The 14,929-nt window shown below is 33.8% G+C and overlaps 1 protein-coding gene across 1 annotated transcript in view; it reads left to right on the forward strand.

The window, feature by feature from the left end:
• LOC127730102 (contactin-like) overlaps positions 1-14,929 on the forward strand; it is a 75,288-nt gene that overhangs the window by 41,063 nt on the left and 19,296 nt on the right. Inside the window, exons 15-17 of the mRNA XM_052238214.1 lie at positions 4,803-4,969; positions 9,021-9,147; positions 10,807-10,989. Coding sequence (XP_052094174.1) covers positions 4,803-4,969; positions 9,021-9,147; positions 10,807-10,989 — 477 coding nt within the window. The remainder of the gene's footprint in view (positions 1-4,802; positions 4,970-9,020; positions 9,148-10,806; positions 10,990-14,929) is intronic.

A 14,929-nucleotide genomic window follows, 5' to 3' on the forward strand; every position in this document is an offset into this window, starting at 1 on the left:
CTACGGGATCAATGTCTTTAGGAAGGGGAAGAGGAAGGGGATCTGGAATAAACCCACCAAGTAGTTTAGCCATTCTCAACCAGGCCATATCATCTGGGAATATGGAGGCCCATTTTTCAGGGGAATCTAGAAACTCTCATGATTATTTTAATGCAAGGTTTAATATCCCTGAATTCAATAATGGGGAGACAATAAATAAGTATCCAAATATATTGCCTACTTCAATTAATGAAGGAGAAAGGGAGATAACTCATTTGACTGATGAAGGTCCTCGTACCATGGATCATACTATCAACTTACCTGCTACAAGTAAAGAAACTGAGAATAACACTAATCCGTTCCTTGTTCCAACTCAAAGTCGAAGTGATAGCGCTTTAATTTCAAGATCAACCAATTCTGATAGTGATGAACTCACACAATTAAGAAGACAATTAGATGCCTTAAAGAATGAAAATTTTGAATTAAAGAGAACAGTCCAACAAAACAGCCTTCCGTTACCAAGTTCAAGTCAAACAAACCCTAATCAAAATCTGGTCAACACAATTACCCAGTCAACAGAGTATATAGAGCCGAATGTATATGCTGGTACCCATACCCATGTAAACCATGATATTGTTAGCAGCAACATTTCACAGAATCCAGTTCTTAACAAGAACTTGTATACTCAGAGTCAATTTGTGAGCAACACCTATCCTCATAATACAATGCAAAGAAGTAACTATTCGCAAAATACAGTACAGAATAGCCGATATATACAAAATCAAGCCCCGAACAGTAATTTTTCACAATTTCCAGTTCAAAATAGAGATTTCCAACAATATCAACCAATCACAGAGCCAAACTTGTTACCAATGCAGCATTCCAGTGGACCACAGTATATCAATACATCAGAAGTTCCAAGATTTAATGATAATGGACGCAGAACAAGAGTGCCATTCTATAACGGAAAGGATCCATGGAACGCATATGTGATGCAATTTGAACTGATTGCGGAAATGAACAATTGGACTCCATCAACCAAAGCCATAGAACTGGTTACAGCCCTCAAAGATGAAGCAATGGTATATGCCTCATTTCTTACACCAGAGACAAAAAGATCATTTTCAGCACTTTGTGCAGCCATGTCAAATAGATTTGGAGATCATGGGTACCCGGAAACATACAGACAAGAGCTTCATACTCTGAGAAAGTATGATAGAGAAACAATTCAGGAGTATGCTTCAAGGGTCGAGATGTTGGTCAGGAAGTCTTTCCCCACAATTGACACAGCAACACACAGTACACTCAGTGTGGAGTATATGCTTAGAGGATTGCCGGACCAGAGTATTGCTATTGAGCTACTGACAAAAAGGATTACTAGCATAACAGAGGCAATACACCAAGTAACGCTATATGAGACTTACAAGAGAGGTTCAAGAGACAGAAACATCCGTCAGCTTGGTACAACAGAGGACAGTTATAGAAATAATTGTGGGTCCGAAGATATAGAGGTCAGAAAAGTAGGAGGAAAAAGATTTGTAACAGAGGAAAGATTGACTCAGTTTGAAAGAGGAATTTCGGAGTCACTAGAGACAACCATTAAAAGAGAAATGGCAAAGTATTATACACAACAGGATTATGACAGTAGTCCATGGCAAAATAAGCAAGTGTATAGAGACCATACGACCAAGATGAAGAACTCCAGATGCTTTAACTGTAATGAGGAAGGCCATTACATACGAGATTGTCCAAAAGAAAAGAGAAACCCCTATCATAATCATAAAGAAAATAGAGGTGGTTTTATAAGGAATAATGAAAGGAGTCAAAACCAAAATGAAGAGTCTTTAAACTGCTAAGGGTTGAGACTATCGACCAAGTGTCAGCCCCTAAACATGGTAAAGAAAAAGTTAAAGAGAATAAATTGAAATATGAAGAGAAACATTGCCAAATGAAAGAGCATTTGGTTGAACCGAAAAAATCAGTGAATACAGCTTATATAAAGAGATCATTTGAAGAAGATAGCCTAGATATACGGGACCTAGATTTAAGCCTAGAGATGTTGTTTGAGGAGTCTAAGGAGATACAACAGAACACACCAGAGAACACACCAAAGGAGGTAATGGGTAGTGCAGAACCGATCAACGGGATAGAAGGAAATATTATCATTGCTCGGGTGACAGCAGCTAGCATTACAGTTCCAGTGGTCATTAACAAGATTGTGACGAATGCAGTTATTGACACTGGAGCAGAGGTGACGGTTCTAAGTGAGAAGTTGTATAATCAGATTCCTGGGAGTAAACGGCCAAAACTAAGGAGAGCAGCAAGAAATTTGGTAGTTGCTGAGGCCGGTAAGAACTTGACAACAAGAGGGATTACAGAGGTGGAAGTTAATCTAGGAAGTGAAACCTTCAAATGGCCAGTTTATGTAGCACCCATTGGAGATAACATGTTATTAGGTTGTGACCTAATTGATGAAATGAATATCACAATCAATCCTATGCAAGGCTTACAGTTTAATGGTCAGCGGATTGAATGTGAGACTAAGAGACAAACTGATAGAGAAGCCAGAGTCGGAGTAAAGGACACCAATTCTGGGCTTATCGTTGACAAAGAAGCGGAAAGAAGTGAGTTCCTGTCAATCAGAGATTCAATGGTAGAGCCGGTAATGGCCGATGACAGAAAACCCATGGTAGCAAGTACGCAGGACATGCATGTACATGTACATATAGGAAATATTACCAGTACAAGTTATAAGGGTACACAGACGGACAAGGTCGAAGTCCAGATGTTGCCTGAGCTCTTGCAAGAAGAAAATGTAAATGTTACAGAAGAAAATGTAAATATTAAAGGAGACAATGTAAATGTTACAGAAGAAAACGTTAATGTTACAGAAGAAAATGTTAATGTTACAGAAGAAAATGTAAATGTTACAGAAGAAAACGTTAATATAACAAAAGAAAATGTAAATGTTAAAGAAGAAAATGTAAATGTTAAAGGAGAAAATGTTAATGTTACAGAAGAAATTGTTAATGTTACAGAAGAAAACGTTAATGTTACAGAAGAAAATGAAAATGTTACAGAGGAAAATACAAATTTTACAGAAGAAACTGTAAATGTTACAGAAGAAAATGTAAATGTTACAGAAGAAATTGTGAATGTTCCAGTAACAGAAGAAAATCAAAATATTCCAGTTACAGAAGAAATTGTAAATGTTTCAGTTAAAAAAGAGGATGGAAACTTTTTCTGTCAGGTGGAAAAAATAAGTCAACTGAAAGAAAGTTTCCGTAAAACAGATTTAGACCAAACTAAGAAAGAACATGAGAATGAAAAACAGGTAACTCAAGACACACAAAAAGATTGGAGAAAAAGGAAGAAAAGAGCAGAAGAGGACACAGAAAGAGAAAAGAACAGAAGAGGACACATGAAAAAAATAAAACAGAAGAGGATACAGAAAGAAAGACAAAAAGAGACGAACCAATAATACAGTGAAGTTGTTGGACAAAGAAAACATTGAAAATTTTATAAACAGTTTATTTATTATATTGAAAGACACAAAACTACAAAATTGTTGACATTATTTATATGTATATTGTTTTATATATCATTGGTACACTTTTATTATTATACGTGTCAAGAATTGTGATATATTCGTGATCTAGTCAACATTGACAAAAACAAATTTTCTAAATTTTAATATTCTATTGAGATAGCAGGTGCTTGTTTAGATTTTGTTTAATTGTATCTAATGATTTAATATTTCGCAATTATTTAAATTTCGAGACGAAATTCTATTTTAACGGAGGGCAGTGTTGTGAGCATTCAATAACGCGGTTTTACCTTTGTGTTAACGTAACGCACGTCGTTCCCGGCAAAATTGACAGTTGCCGATTTAGCGTTACGAAATTCCGCCAACATGTGGCATTCGAATAACATCTTTGTTTTCTAACTTGTTATTAATCCTACATTTCTTTAGTTACTTGTATTTATATGCTTTATATTGATAAATCCGTGTCGAGACGTATGAAATCGTGATTGCTTTCTTTATAATCCAATATTTACGTATGTATTGACAGTGATTTATATGATTAACCTTGACCAGTAGCGACCTATTTTCTTACGCGCAAGGATAAGGCGTGATAAGTATTATAAAAAGGGGATTTTCCGAATAGCAAAACGAATTTGAACTCATCTTTACAGAAACTTAATAGGTAAATACTTCACGCACGAAAATCACAGAAAACCGTTAAACATATTGTACTTTCATTCTTTGTAGTAATTTATAGTAATAATAATAATTTCTATTTCTTGAAATAGTAGTTTAGTTGTTATTTTATTTAGAAAACCTGGCTAATGTATTTCGAAAAGCTATTGAATAGAATAAATATCTACAGACTAAAGGTATTGTAAGAAAGATTGAGAACAATCTTTACAACATGCATAAAATGAAACTAAAACTTTTGCATGTGAAATTCAGAAAAATATCTTCTTTATGATAAATTTAGCATGCTTTTGATACCCATTAAATTTTTCCCTTCTTAATTCTTCCTCAGCTGAGTTATACTAAATCTATCCCTGTAAAAAAAGAATCCTTGTCAGTGAATTCAGTTGTAAAAAGAGTTTGTCATCAAAAGACTGATAAAAAGTTTGTAAACAAGGCACCTTCATTCAAATGTTTAGAATACTAGCTATTTACTAATGCTAATCAGTTTTTTTTTTTTTTATTACAAACTGGTAAATTATTTTTATACTGATGAATGCAATACTTTTTTGAGTGTTCACAGTACAAAATATCAGCTGTTCCACAATTTGTGGTTGTTTTGTAGGTCAAGTCGCTATTAGTGTACCACCAGCTGTAACTGATAAGGCTGTGCAAAATGAAACAAAATTTATACGATGTGAAGCTTCTTATGATCCAGAACTTGATCTTGTGTATGTGTGGAATTTAAATGGTCATCGGATTAATATAGTAAAAGATTTCCACTATGAACAGGTAAATCATACTCATGCATGATATTGAATATTTTTTTCACAAGTTGATATCTACATAAATAATCTACATAATAGTCTCCAGGTAATACTGTGTACTTGTAGTATTTATTCACTTTTGAGAGTTATGATTAAACATATACTCGGATCCACAAATATATATCAATAAATGTATTTTCGTTGCATGCTTCTATTTTGAGAAGTTTTTTTTCTGTTGCAGTGTTCTCCCCAGGCCGATATGACGCTGCGGTCCCGCAGTGCCTTCAAAATATTTTTCATTGATCCCGCAGAGCCTTAATCGGCCGCTGTCCCTTAATACTTCATCCCGCAGCATGTTAATTTTCACATTTTAATTATAAATGTTAGTTAAAATTGTCAAGTTGCTGATCACCTCTGAGAGGTCGGTCAATGTTGCGCAATAACTGATAACTAGCAAAAGTCTCTGATTTACCAGTTCCAGCCTTATCAGACCATGTTATCAGGTTATAGCGTAAATGATCATCAAGAAGAAAGATATTTTTCGTAGAAAATAAAAGTTTTTAAAAACTTCAGTGCAAAAATTGAAGAAATAGATCACAAATACATTGTATTTACCCATCGTCTGTGTGCGATCACTTGGCCATATAAGTAACAAATTTTTTTATTTGTCGAGAAGAAGAATCTATTTAAACACAACCAATGAACATGATGAATACACGTGATGAATTTGAATACACATTACTAAAGAAATTTACGATGAAATTTATGAATGAGAGTATTTGTAGGTCAAAAAAGTAAAATAAACCTTTATTAAAGATAATGAGGAGTGATTTATTTTATTAGAAAGTGAAAAATTGTTGCTTGCAAGTTAAATTCATTTGTCAACTGTCACATTTTAGAAATAAAATAATTTTTTAACATCGATCGTTAATTCGTCCATCGGGAAATATATGTACGGAATCGTGCAGCATTTGTATAATGTCACTAGAATTTCACTGGTCTTAACAAATTTGTCAAGTTTCGTTTATATCTACCTGCCAAAGAAATGTTTTGACAATTATACACACGGAAGCGTAATGCAGAGCTCCAGATAAGCTGCGTATTTGCGTGATCACGCAATACAAATAATTAAAAACCCAATGCAATTGCCCATTGCAGGGTTCAATAACCCAATTAATTCAAAGGAAAACCCAATTATATGCCAAAACCATGAGTTCTTAACGCTTTTATTCGCTATCGTTTGCGTTATTTACCCTTATCTGATTACAGTCGTCGCGTAAATCTATTTTTAAAATATTTATAATTGGAAATGTCCTTTCGTTCTTAAAATAAAGCCCTGCATCAAGTAGCTGTAATGGGTCCCTGTTGGAATTTTCCGTTGCTCAAAAGGTACACGTGTTTATGAAAACATTTCGATCTTCTCGGCGTTTATCCAATTAGCGTGAGACATGCTGTCATATTTTTTCGAATTGCTCAGGATTTATCATAACATACAATGAATTAAAACGAAAGTAAATGTCCGATAAAAATATTGAATAGAAGCATGTTTTCGGCTTCTTTTTGATAGCTGAGGGAAAGTTATGATGATAACAAGACTCAGCTAGTGATTTTAGGAAGCGTCCATTGAACGTACATAAAAATCTAAACACTTAGCCACACCTACCCCAACTATAAACTGTAGGGTGATCATATGGGATCTAGAAAGGCAATTAGTTACTGTCCAACTAGTGACACCAGCTGCAGTTTACATAAGTTTTGAGAAAATACAAAACTGACAGAACGTTTAAAATGGGACACAAATTAAACGTACAATTGCTCGTCAGTGAATAAACCAAATAAAACAGCTAAGCACATATACAAAGAAAGAAACACATTTAAGATGGAAATACATATGGGGTTGATATAATGTGATTATAACATGCCTAAATATTCAATATTGTGTTGATGAAAAAACCCAATACATTAAGGAGCTTGGTGGTGAAAAACCCAATTTGATATTTGCTTTAGGGGTGAATTGGAATTGATAATGCAATTAAAAAACTTTATCACCCAATTACATAAAAAAATAGTGGGTAAAAACCCCAATTTGTGAATTCTTATCTGGAGCTCTGCGTAATGTCAAACTACGGACACTGGTCAGCTGGTTCATTACATTTTTTTGTTTTAAAAAGTTGTATACCAAACATCTTAAACATAATCAATTTTAATGCTGAATCACATGTTCTTTGCAAAGAAGAAATGGGTTAAGCGAAAGGCAGATGATGTTTTCAAACCTAAAGAGGATAAACACTGAGGAACAGGCTGTTCAACAAAATTACAAACTGTCTTATTACTATGTCTCTAGAAGGAACAGAGAGTACAGAAATAAATATTTCTGAAGCTGTTCAGCATTGGAAGGCCCAGAAGAACATGAGGATTTTTCTTGAACTATATATACATTTTGACTTATTTAATTGACTGTGTGTGATATAAATGCTTTTTGTGTTTAAAATGAATTTATTTCATATATATATTCTTATTCTTTATCATGTATATTAATACTGTGCATTATTGCATATATAAAGATTTATGACCAATTGCTTCAGGTCACAATAGTTCACTCTAAAATAGAGTTACGCGCCCTTGCAATTTTGCGCCTTAAAAAATTTCTGTGGAGAACACTGTGTTGTCCAATTTACTGTTAGACTTTGTAAATTAAACTGTAGCAAATCAAGAGATTTTTTTCTCTTGTATTATCAACTCTAAATGTTAAGTTTTCTTAGGTTCATTTCCTAACAAGTACTTTGATAGACCATTGATATGTGGTATACAGTTTCACTTACATCCATGCATCTCAGTTGCTTGTAGCATATGAGCCCTATCTTTTCAATTATGCTCCCATTGACTTTACATTGCTTAAAATATGGCATTCTGATTAGGTGTTTGTGAAAAAATTTGATGGTTCATTGATATTTTTTATAGTTCACGTTTAAATGCCAGATTTTGATTGGTTAATACGAGGGGGACATAATTTATTATACTTCATGTCAAAATGCCAGATTTTGATTGGTTAATACGAGGGAGACAATTTACTCTATCCCACATATCTGAGAGGGTGATAGAGCAGATTGTTACCCCTCGAAAAGACATTGTCAACCTTGGCCTCGCCTCAGTTGACAATGTTTTCTTGGGGTAACAATCTGCTCTATCACCCTCTCAGATATGTGTTATTTATATACTATCCAATGGCTCAGTGGGAAATAATTTTTTTAATGTCACCCTGTTATTCAGACCAATTAAAAATCTATAATTTATAGATTCATTATACATCAATAATTTTAAAGGCAATGCACAAGTTCTACGTTTCAGCCTCAGACCTTTTTCATAGACTGTCAATGCCAAAAAAAACCCATCTTGCTTCACTGTTGTTGTTTTTCTAATAACTGTAATGTTATTATGTACATGACGTCATAGTTAATTACTTTCAATTTATAATTTATAAGACAATCATGTGAGAACATTCAATATAAAAAATAAATAACTTTGCCTCAGTTGACAATGTTTTCTCTGGTTAACAATCTGCTCTATCACCCTCTCAGCTATGTGTTATTTATATTTTTTTTTTTATATACCCATCTTCGTTGTGCATCCAATCATTTTTTGTTTGAAGCAGATTATTAGACGCAATGCTCTCAGTGACATTATTGGTTAATCCATCTAATTTGATGAATTTTATTTTTAAATCTGTGTGCATTAGCACTCATACATCATAGTTTCAAGAAGTTGGACCTTTTGTCTCACTTTAGTGAGTTTAATTTCTTAAATTCCTCAAATGCCTTCTGGTTAAATGCGACAATTACAGACAAGCAACTTGACCATTTTTTATATATAATTTTAGCATTTTTTGTTACCTATATCTTTAAACTACAACTCTGTAGTAACATTTCAATTTTAATGCTGACTTTAAGAAATCTTTTTATATTGACCGTTATCACTTGATAAAAGATTGTAATTATTCTGGTTCTAGCGTAGCATTATCCTTTAGATCAGTGAGGTATTTAGTTAAAATAAATTTCAATATTGAATGATATTTTCAGATTGTAAGACCTGGATATACAGGACTGATGATTAAACTGATTCAGTTTAGACATGGAGGAGATTATGAATGTATTGCTAAAACACCTGTCAATGAAGCAAGAGCATCAGGATTTTTGAAGATTTTAGGTAGGTTTAAGCTATTGTAAATACTGGAAAGGTTGCACAGATTTTTTATTGCCAAAAGAGAGCAATCATTAATAGAAAAAGATAATATTTTTAAGAAGATGAGAACTATGTAGTAATTTTTGTGTGTTTATGGGAAAAGATGAACCATGAATTTGAAGTGTTCAATCAAATAAATATTTTATATTAAATAACTGACATAAAACCGAATGACGAAATTAAGTGTCCGAACAAAAGTACATTATTTTTATGGCCCCCGCTGCAAAGTGGTTGGGGCCATATAGTTTTACCCTTATCCGTCATTCTGTCATTCCGTCATTCTGAAACGAACAGTTATACAGACTTTATTTTAAAACACCTTCACATATTGAGCTGATTTTTAGTATGTGAGTCTACTATGATGAATTACAGTTTGAGTTTACGTTTGGTTCCGCTCCTCTGAATTTTGTAGAAATTATTGGCTTTGGACTGAAAATAACGGTTATACGTACTTTATTTCTAAACGCCTTCACCTCTTGAGCTGATTTTAAGTATGTGAGTCAAATAAGATGAGTTACAGATTGAGTATAATGCAGAGTATAATGTATACAAGGTGAAGCCCCGCCTATCTATTGTTTGCAGATGTCAATCTTAATACAATGCTTGAGCAAACATTCAAACAAAGCAAGCAAGCCAACCAAACCTTTTAACTACATGCATTAGGAAAATAGCTCTAAGACATCAATAACTTTGTCAAACCTTCATGGAATTTTAGGAAATTTGGACAGAAGCTTGTTTATGACCAAAAGACAGTATCCCAAGCTAAATTTTGAAAATATTTATTTTCATTTTTTTTCCGTATTTTACTGATAAATGGACTTAGTTTTTTTATGCCCCCGCAACTAAAAGTTGGGGGGGGGGGGGGGGGGGCATATTGTTTTACCCCTGTCAGTCCGTCTGTCCTTCCGTTCCAAAATGAGTATATAGTTATTCCAGATAACTCCTCCAACAGTTTGAATGCTAGGAAGTTTTCGCTGTTTGTACATATATTGAAGGTGTGCATATGGTCAGGGTTTTGATTTTTATTGATATTTGCTCTTTTGGGAGATAGTTGAACTTTGTCTTTTTTGGAATACATACTTGCATAAGAGGTGCATAGCGTTTCCGGATAACTCCTCCTGCAGTGAACCATAGACCTATGTGCTCCCATGCTCAACTTTGTGTATTTTAAAATAACACTTTGCATTTGCGGGGGCATCATTTGTGTCACACAGACACAATAATATCTCAAAGAAAGTCCTACATTGACCATGTTATAATACAGTTACTTCAGAGTGGAGTGCGGGGGCATCACTTTGTCTAGTTTTTTTTTTATTCTGTATTTTACTGATAAATGGACTCGCTTTTTAAGTCAACATTACACTAATACACTGACAGCAGCAATCACAGGCAAAAGAGAGGCGAAAGATGCCAAAGGGACATTCAAACTCATAGTCAAAAATAAACTGACAACGCCATGGCCAAAACAGAAAAAGACAAACAGACAAACAACAGTACACAAAACACAACATTGAAAAATAAAGACTGAGCAACACAAACCCCACCAAAAACTGGTTGCAGGGGATTGTTGTACAAATTAATGAATTGAATATAGTTTGATAAAAATATATATATTTATATTAGGTCCTCCATCAGAGCCTGCAGGTGTGACAGCTGATACAACCATGACGACTAGTTTGAGGTTAAACTGGTTCCCTGGTAATACAAATGGTTTAGCAGTAGATTATTATACAATACAATCGCGTGTACAAGGAGAAGAAGGTGTGATGACAGATTGGGATTATATAATTAATGACGATGGTGGGAGTAAGTTTAATTATTCCTGTAGTTTCACATTTTTATAGTTGAGATTTACTCTTGTGAAAACATTTTAAATACACACCGAGTAAATCTCTATTCACTACAAACACCAGATACTCTATACAAATTAAGCCTGCCTTAATTTAACAATATTTAATCTGAACAAAGAGACAAGGTTCACTTTTGCCATAATTTGGTTCCAAAATGGATCTTTTTCAAAAGCCTTAATGCTAATTAAAATAAAGCTCATCATTAGAGTACATTATAGACTCTGAAGTCAGCACATTTTGGAAATGTTGTCAACAATAACAACCAAAATCTTGTAGCCAACTTTAATCTTTTTTGAACCTACTCCTCAAAGGTCTTATTAACCAGATTTTCGAAGGTAAAAATCGGTTATTGATTTAAGGAAAGATGTACGGCAGGCGGGTTGTTGCCAAACAGTTTCCGTTCATTAACATGAAAAAGCTTTGACGAATTTCAAATTTTGATATGTTGTTTCCTGTGACTTGATAAAGGTCAAGTTCAATTTTCACGATTTTAGCTATTCTCATTGTTGAGTTGTAGACCTTTTGGTAGCCAAAAGTTATACTTATTATATGATTGAGTTATTTCCCTTTGAACAGAAATGGCAAATATCATTTTCATTAGATAATAATCTATTTTTATACCCCACGCAACGAGTTGCAGAGGGTATAATGTTTTTGACCTGTCAGTCCGTCCGTCAGTCCGTCCGTCCGTCCGTCAGTCCTGTTTCTTGTCATCGCAACTCCTCTCAAACCACACAACAGAATTTCACGAAACCTTTTTAGATAAAAAGGACATATTATGTAGTTGTGCATATCGACAGGAAATTACGATTCAATTTTTTTTCTAGGAGTTACGCCCCTTTGAACTTATTTGCTTCAATGTACTACTGCAACAGTTTGTCATCGCAACTCCTCTGAAACCACACAACAGAATTTCATGAAACCTTTTTAGATAATAAGGACATACTATGTAGATGTGCATGTAGACAGGAAATTACGATTCATTTTTTTTTCTAGGAGTTACACCCCTTTGAACTTATTTTCTTTAATGTACTACTGCAACAGTTTGTCATTGCAACTCCTCTGAAACTACACAACAGAATTTCATGAAACCTTTTAAGATAATAAGGACATACTATGTAGATGTGCATGTCGACAGGAAATTACGATTCAATTTTTTTTCTAGGAGTTACACCCCTTTGAACTTATTTGCTTTAAGGTACAACTTCAACAGTTTGTCATCTCAACTCCTCTGAAACCACACAGCAGAATTTCATGAAACTTTGTAGATAATAAGAACATACTACGTAGATGTGCATATCGACAGGAAATTACGATTCATTTTTATACGACCGCAAAAATTGAAAATTTTTTGGTCGTATATTGGTATGACGTTGGCGTCGTCGTCGTCCGGCGTCGTCCGAAGACACATTGGTTTTCGCACTCTAACTTTAGTTTAAGTGAATGGATCTCCATAAAATTTTACCAGAAGGTTCAATACCACGAAAGGAAGGTTGGGATTGATTTTGGGGGTTATGGTACCAACAGTAAAGGAATTAGGGGCCAAAAAGGGGCCAAAAATAAGCATTTTTGTAACTTCCAGACAATAACTTGTGTGTTAGTGTATGGATCTCTCTGACATTGTACCACAAGGTTCCATATCACAAAGGGAAGGCTGTAATTGATTTTGGGGGTAATTGCCTCAAAATTTTAGGAATTAGGGGCCAAAAAAGGGGCAAAAAACAAGCATTTTTCTAGTTTCATGACAATAACTTGTGTGTAAGTGTTTGGATATTTCTGAAATTGTACTACAAGGTTCCATATCACAAAGGGAAAGCTGGAATTGAGTTTGTGGGTAATTGCCCAAAACGTTTAGGAATAGGGGCCAAAAAGGGGCCAAAAATAAGCATTTTTCTAGTTTCCAGACAATAACTTGTGTTTAAGTGTATGGATCTCTCTGAAATTGTACTGCAAGGTACCATACCACAAAGGGAAGGCTGGGATTGAGTTTGGGGGTGATGAATCATAAGGGGGTTCAAAAAATTTGGGGGGGGGATTTTTTTTTTTTCTTTTAAAATTTTCCATTTTAAGTTGGTTATTTCTGATTTATATTTAAAAGCAAATAATAATGATATGATAGGAGATACACACCAAACAGGATGTGTAAATTATTATATAATAAGTATTGTGCAATAGCAAGAAATTTTCAATTGCACAGTATTGCACAATTGCAAGAAATCTTCAATTGCACAGTATTGCGCAATAGCAAGAAATCTTCAATTGCACAGTATTGCACAATAGCAAGAAATCTTCAATTGCACAGTATTGCGCAATAACAAGAAATCTTCAATTGCACAGTATTGCGCAATAGCAAGAAATATCCAATAGCACAATATTGCGCAATAGCAAGAAATTGTCAATTGTACAGTATTGCACAATAGCAAGAAATATTCAATTGCACAGTATTGTGCAAAAGAAGATACTTCGTATAAATTGCTTATTTCTTGATCAATTTCAATAGGGTTTTATTCTTGAATTCTTGGGGTTCTTTAATATGCTGAATCTAACCAAGTATTAAGTTTTTGGATTTTGGGCCCCGTTTTTAAATTGGTCCACATTGAGGTCCAAAGGGTCCAAAATTTAACTTTGTTTGATTTCATCAAAAATTGAATTATTGGGGTTCTTTGATATGCCGAATCTAACCGTGTATTTAGATTCTTAATTTTTGGTTCCGTTTTCAAATTGGTCTACATTAAGGTCAAAAGGGTCCAAAATTAAACTTAGTTTGATTTTAACAAAAATTGAATTTTTAGGGTTCTTTGATATGCTGAATCTAAACATGTATTTAGATTTTTGATTATGGGCCCAGTTTTCAAGTTGGTCCAAATCGGGGTCCAAAATTAAACTTTGTTTGATTTCAACAAAAATTGAATATATGGGGTTCTTTGATATGCTGAATCTAACCATGTATTTAGATTTTTGATTTTTGGGCCCCATTATCAACTTTGTCCACATTGAGGTCAAAAGGGTCCAAAATTAAACTTTGTTTGATTTCATCAAAAATTGAATTCTTGGGGTTCTTTGATATGCTGAATCTAACCATGTATTTAGATTTTTTATTTGTGGACCTGCTATCAAATTGGTTCATATTGAGGTCAAAAGGGTCCAAAATTAAACTTTGTTTGATTTCATCCAAAATTGAATTATTGGGGTTCTTTGATATGCCAAATCTAACCATGTATTTAGATTTTTAATTTTGGGTCCCGTTTTTAAATTGGTCTACATTAAGGTCCAAAGGGTCCAAAATTAAACTTAGTTTGATTTTAACAAAAATTGAATTCTTGGGGTTCTTTGATATGCTGAATCTAAACATGTGTTTAGATTTTTGATTATGGGCCCAGTTTTCAAGTTGGTCCAAGTTGGGGTCCAAAATTAAACTTTGTTTGATTTCAACAAAAATTGAATATATGGGGTTCTTTGATATGCTGAATCTTACCATGTATTTAGATTTTTTATTTTGTGGGCCCGCTATCAAATTGATTCATATTGAGGTCAAAAGGGTCCAAAATTAAACTTTGTTTGATTTCATCAAAAATTGAATTATTGGGGTTCTTTGATATGCCAAATCTAACCGTGTTTTTAGATTTTTAATTTTGGGTCCCGTTTTTTAAATTGGTCTACATTAAGGTCCAAAGGGTCCAAAATTAAACTTAGTTTGATTTTAACAAAAATTGAATTCTTGGGGTACTTTGATATGCTGAATCTAAACATGTGTTTAGATTTTTGATTATGGGACCAGTTTTCAAGTTTGTCCAAGTTGGGGTCCAAAATTAAACTTTGTTTGATTTCAACAAAAATTGAATATATGGGGTTCTTTGATATGCTGAATCTAACCATGTATTTTGATTTTGGGCATT

This window comes from Mytilus californianus, unplaced genomic scaffold (assembly GCF_021869535.1).
Source record: "Mytilus californianus isolate M0D057914Y unplaced genomic scaffold, xbMytCali1.0.p SCAF_2, whole genome shotgun sequence".
In the NCBI taxonomy this organism is placed as follows: Eukaryota; Metazoa; Mollusca; class Bivalvia; order Mytilida; family Mytilidae; genus Mytilus; species Mytilus californianus.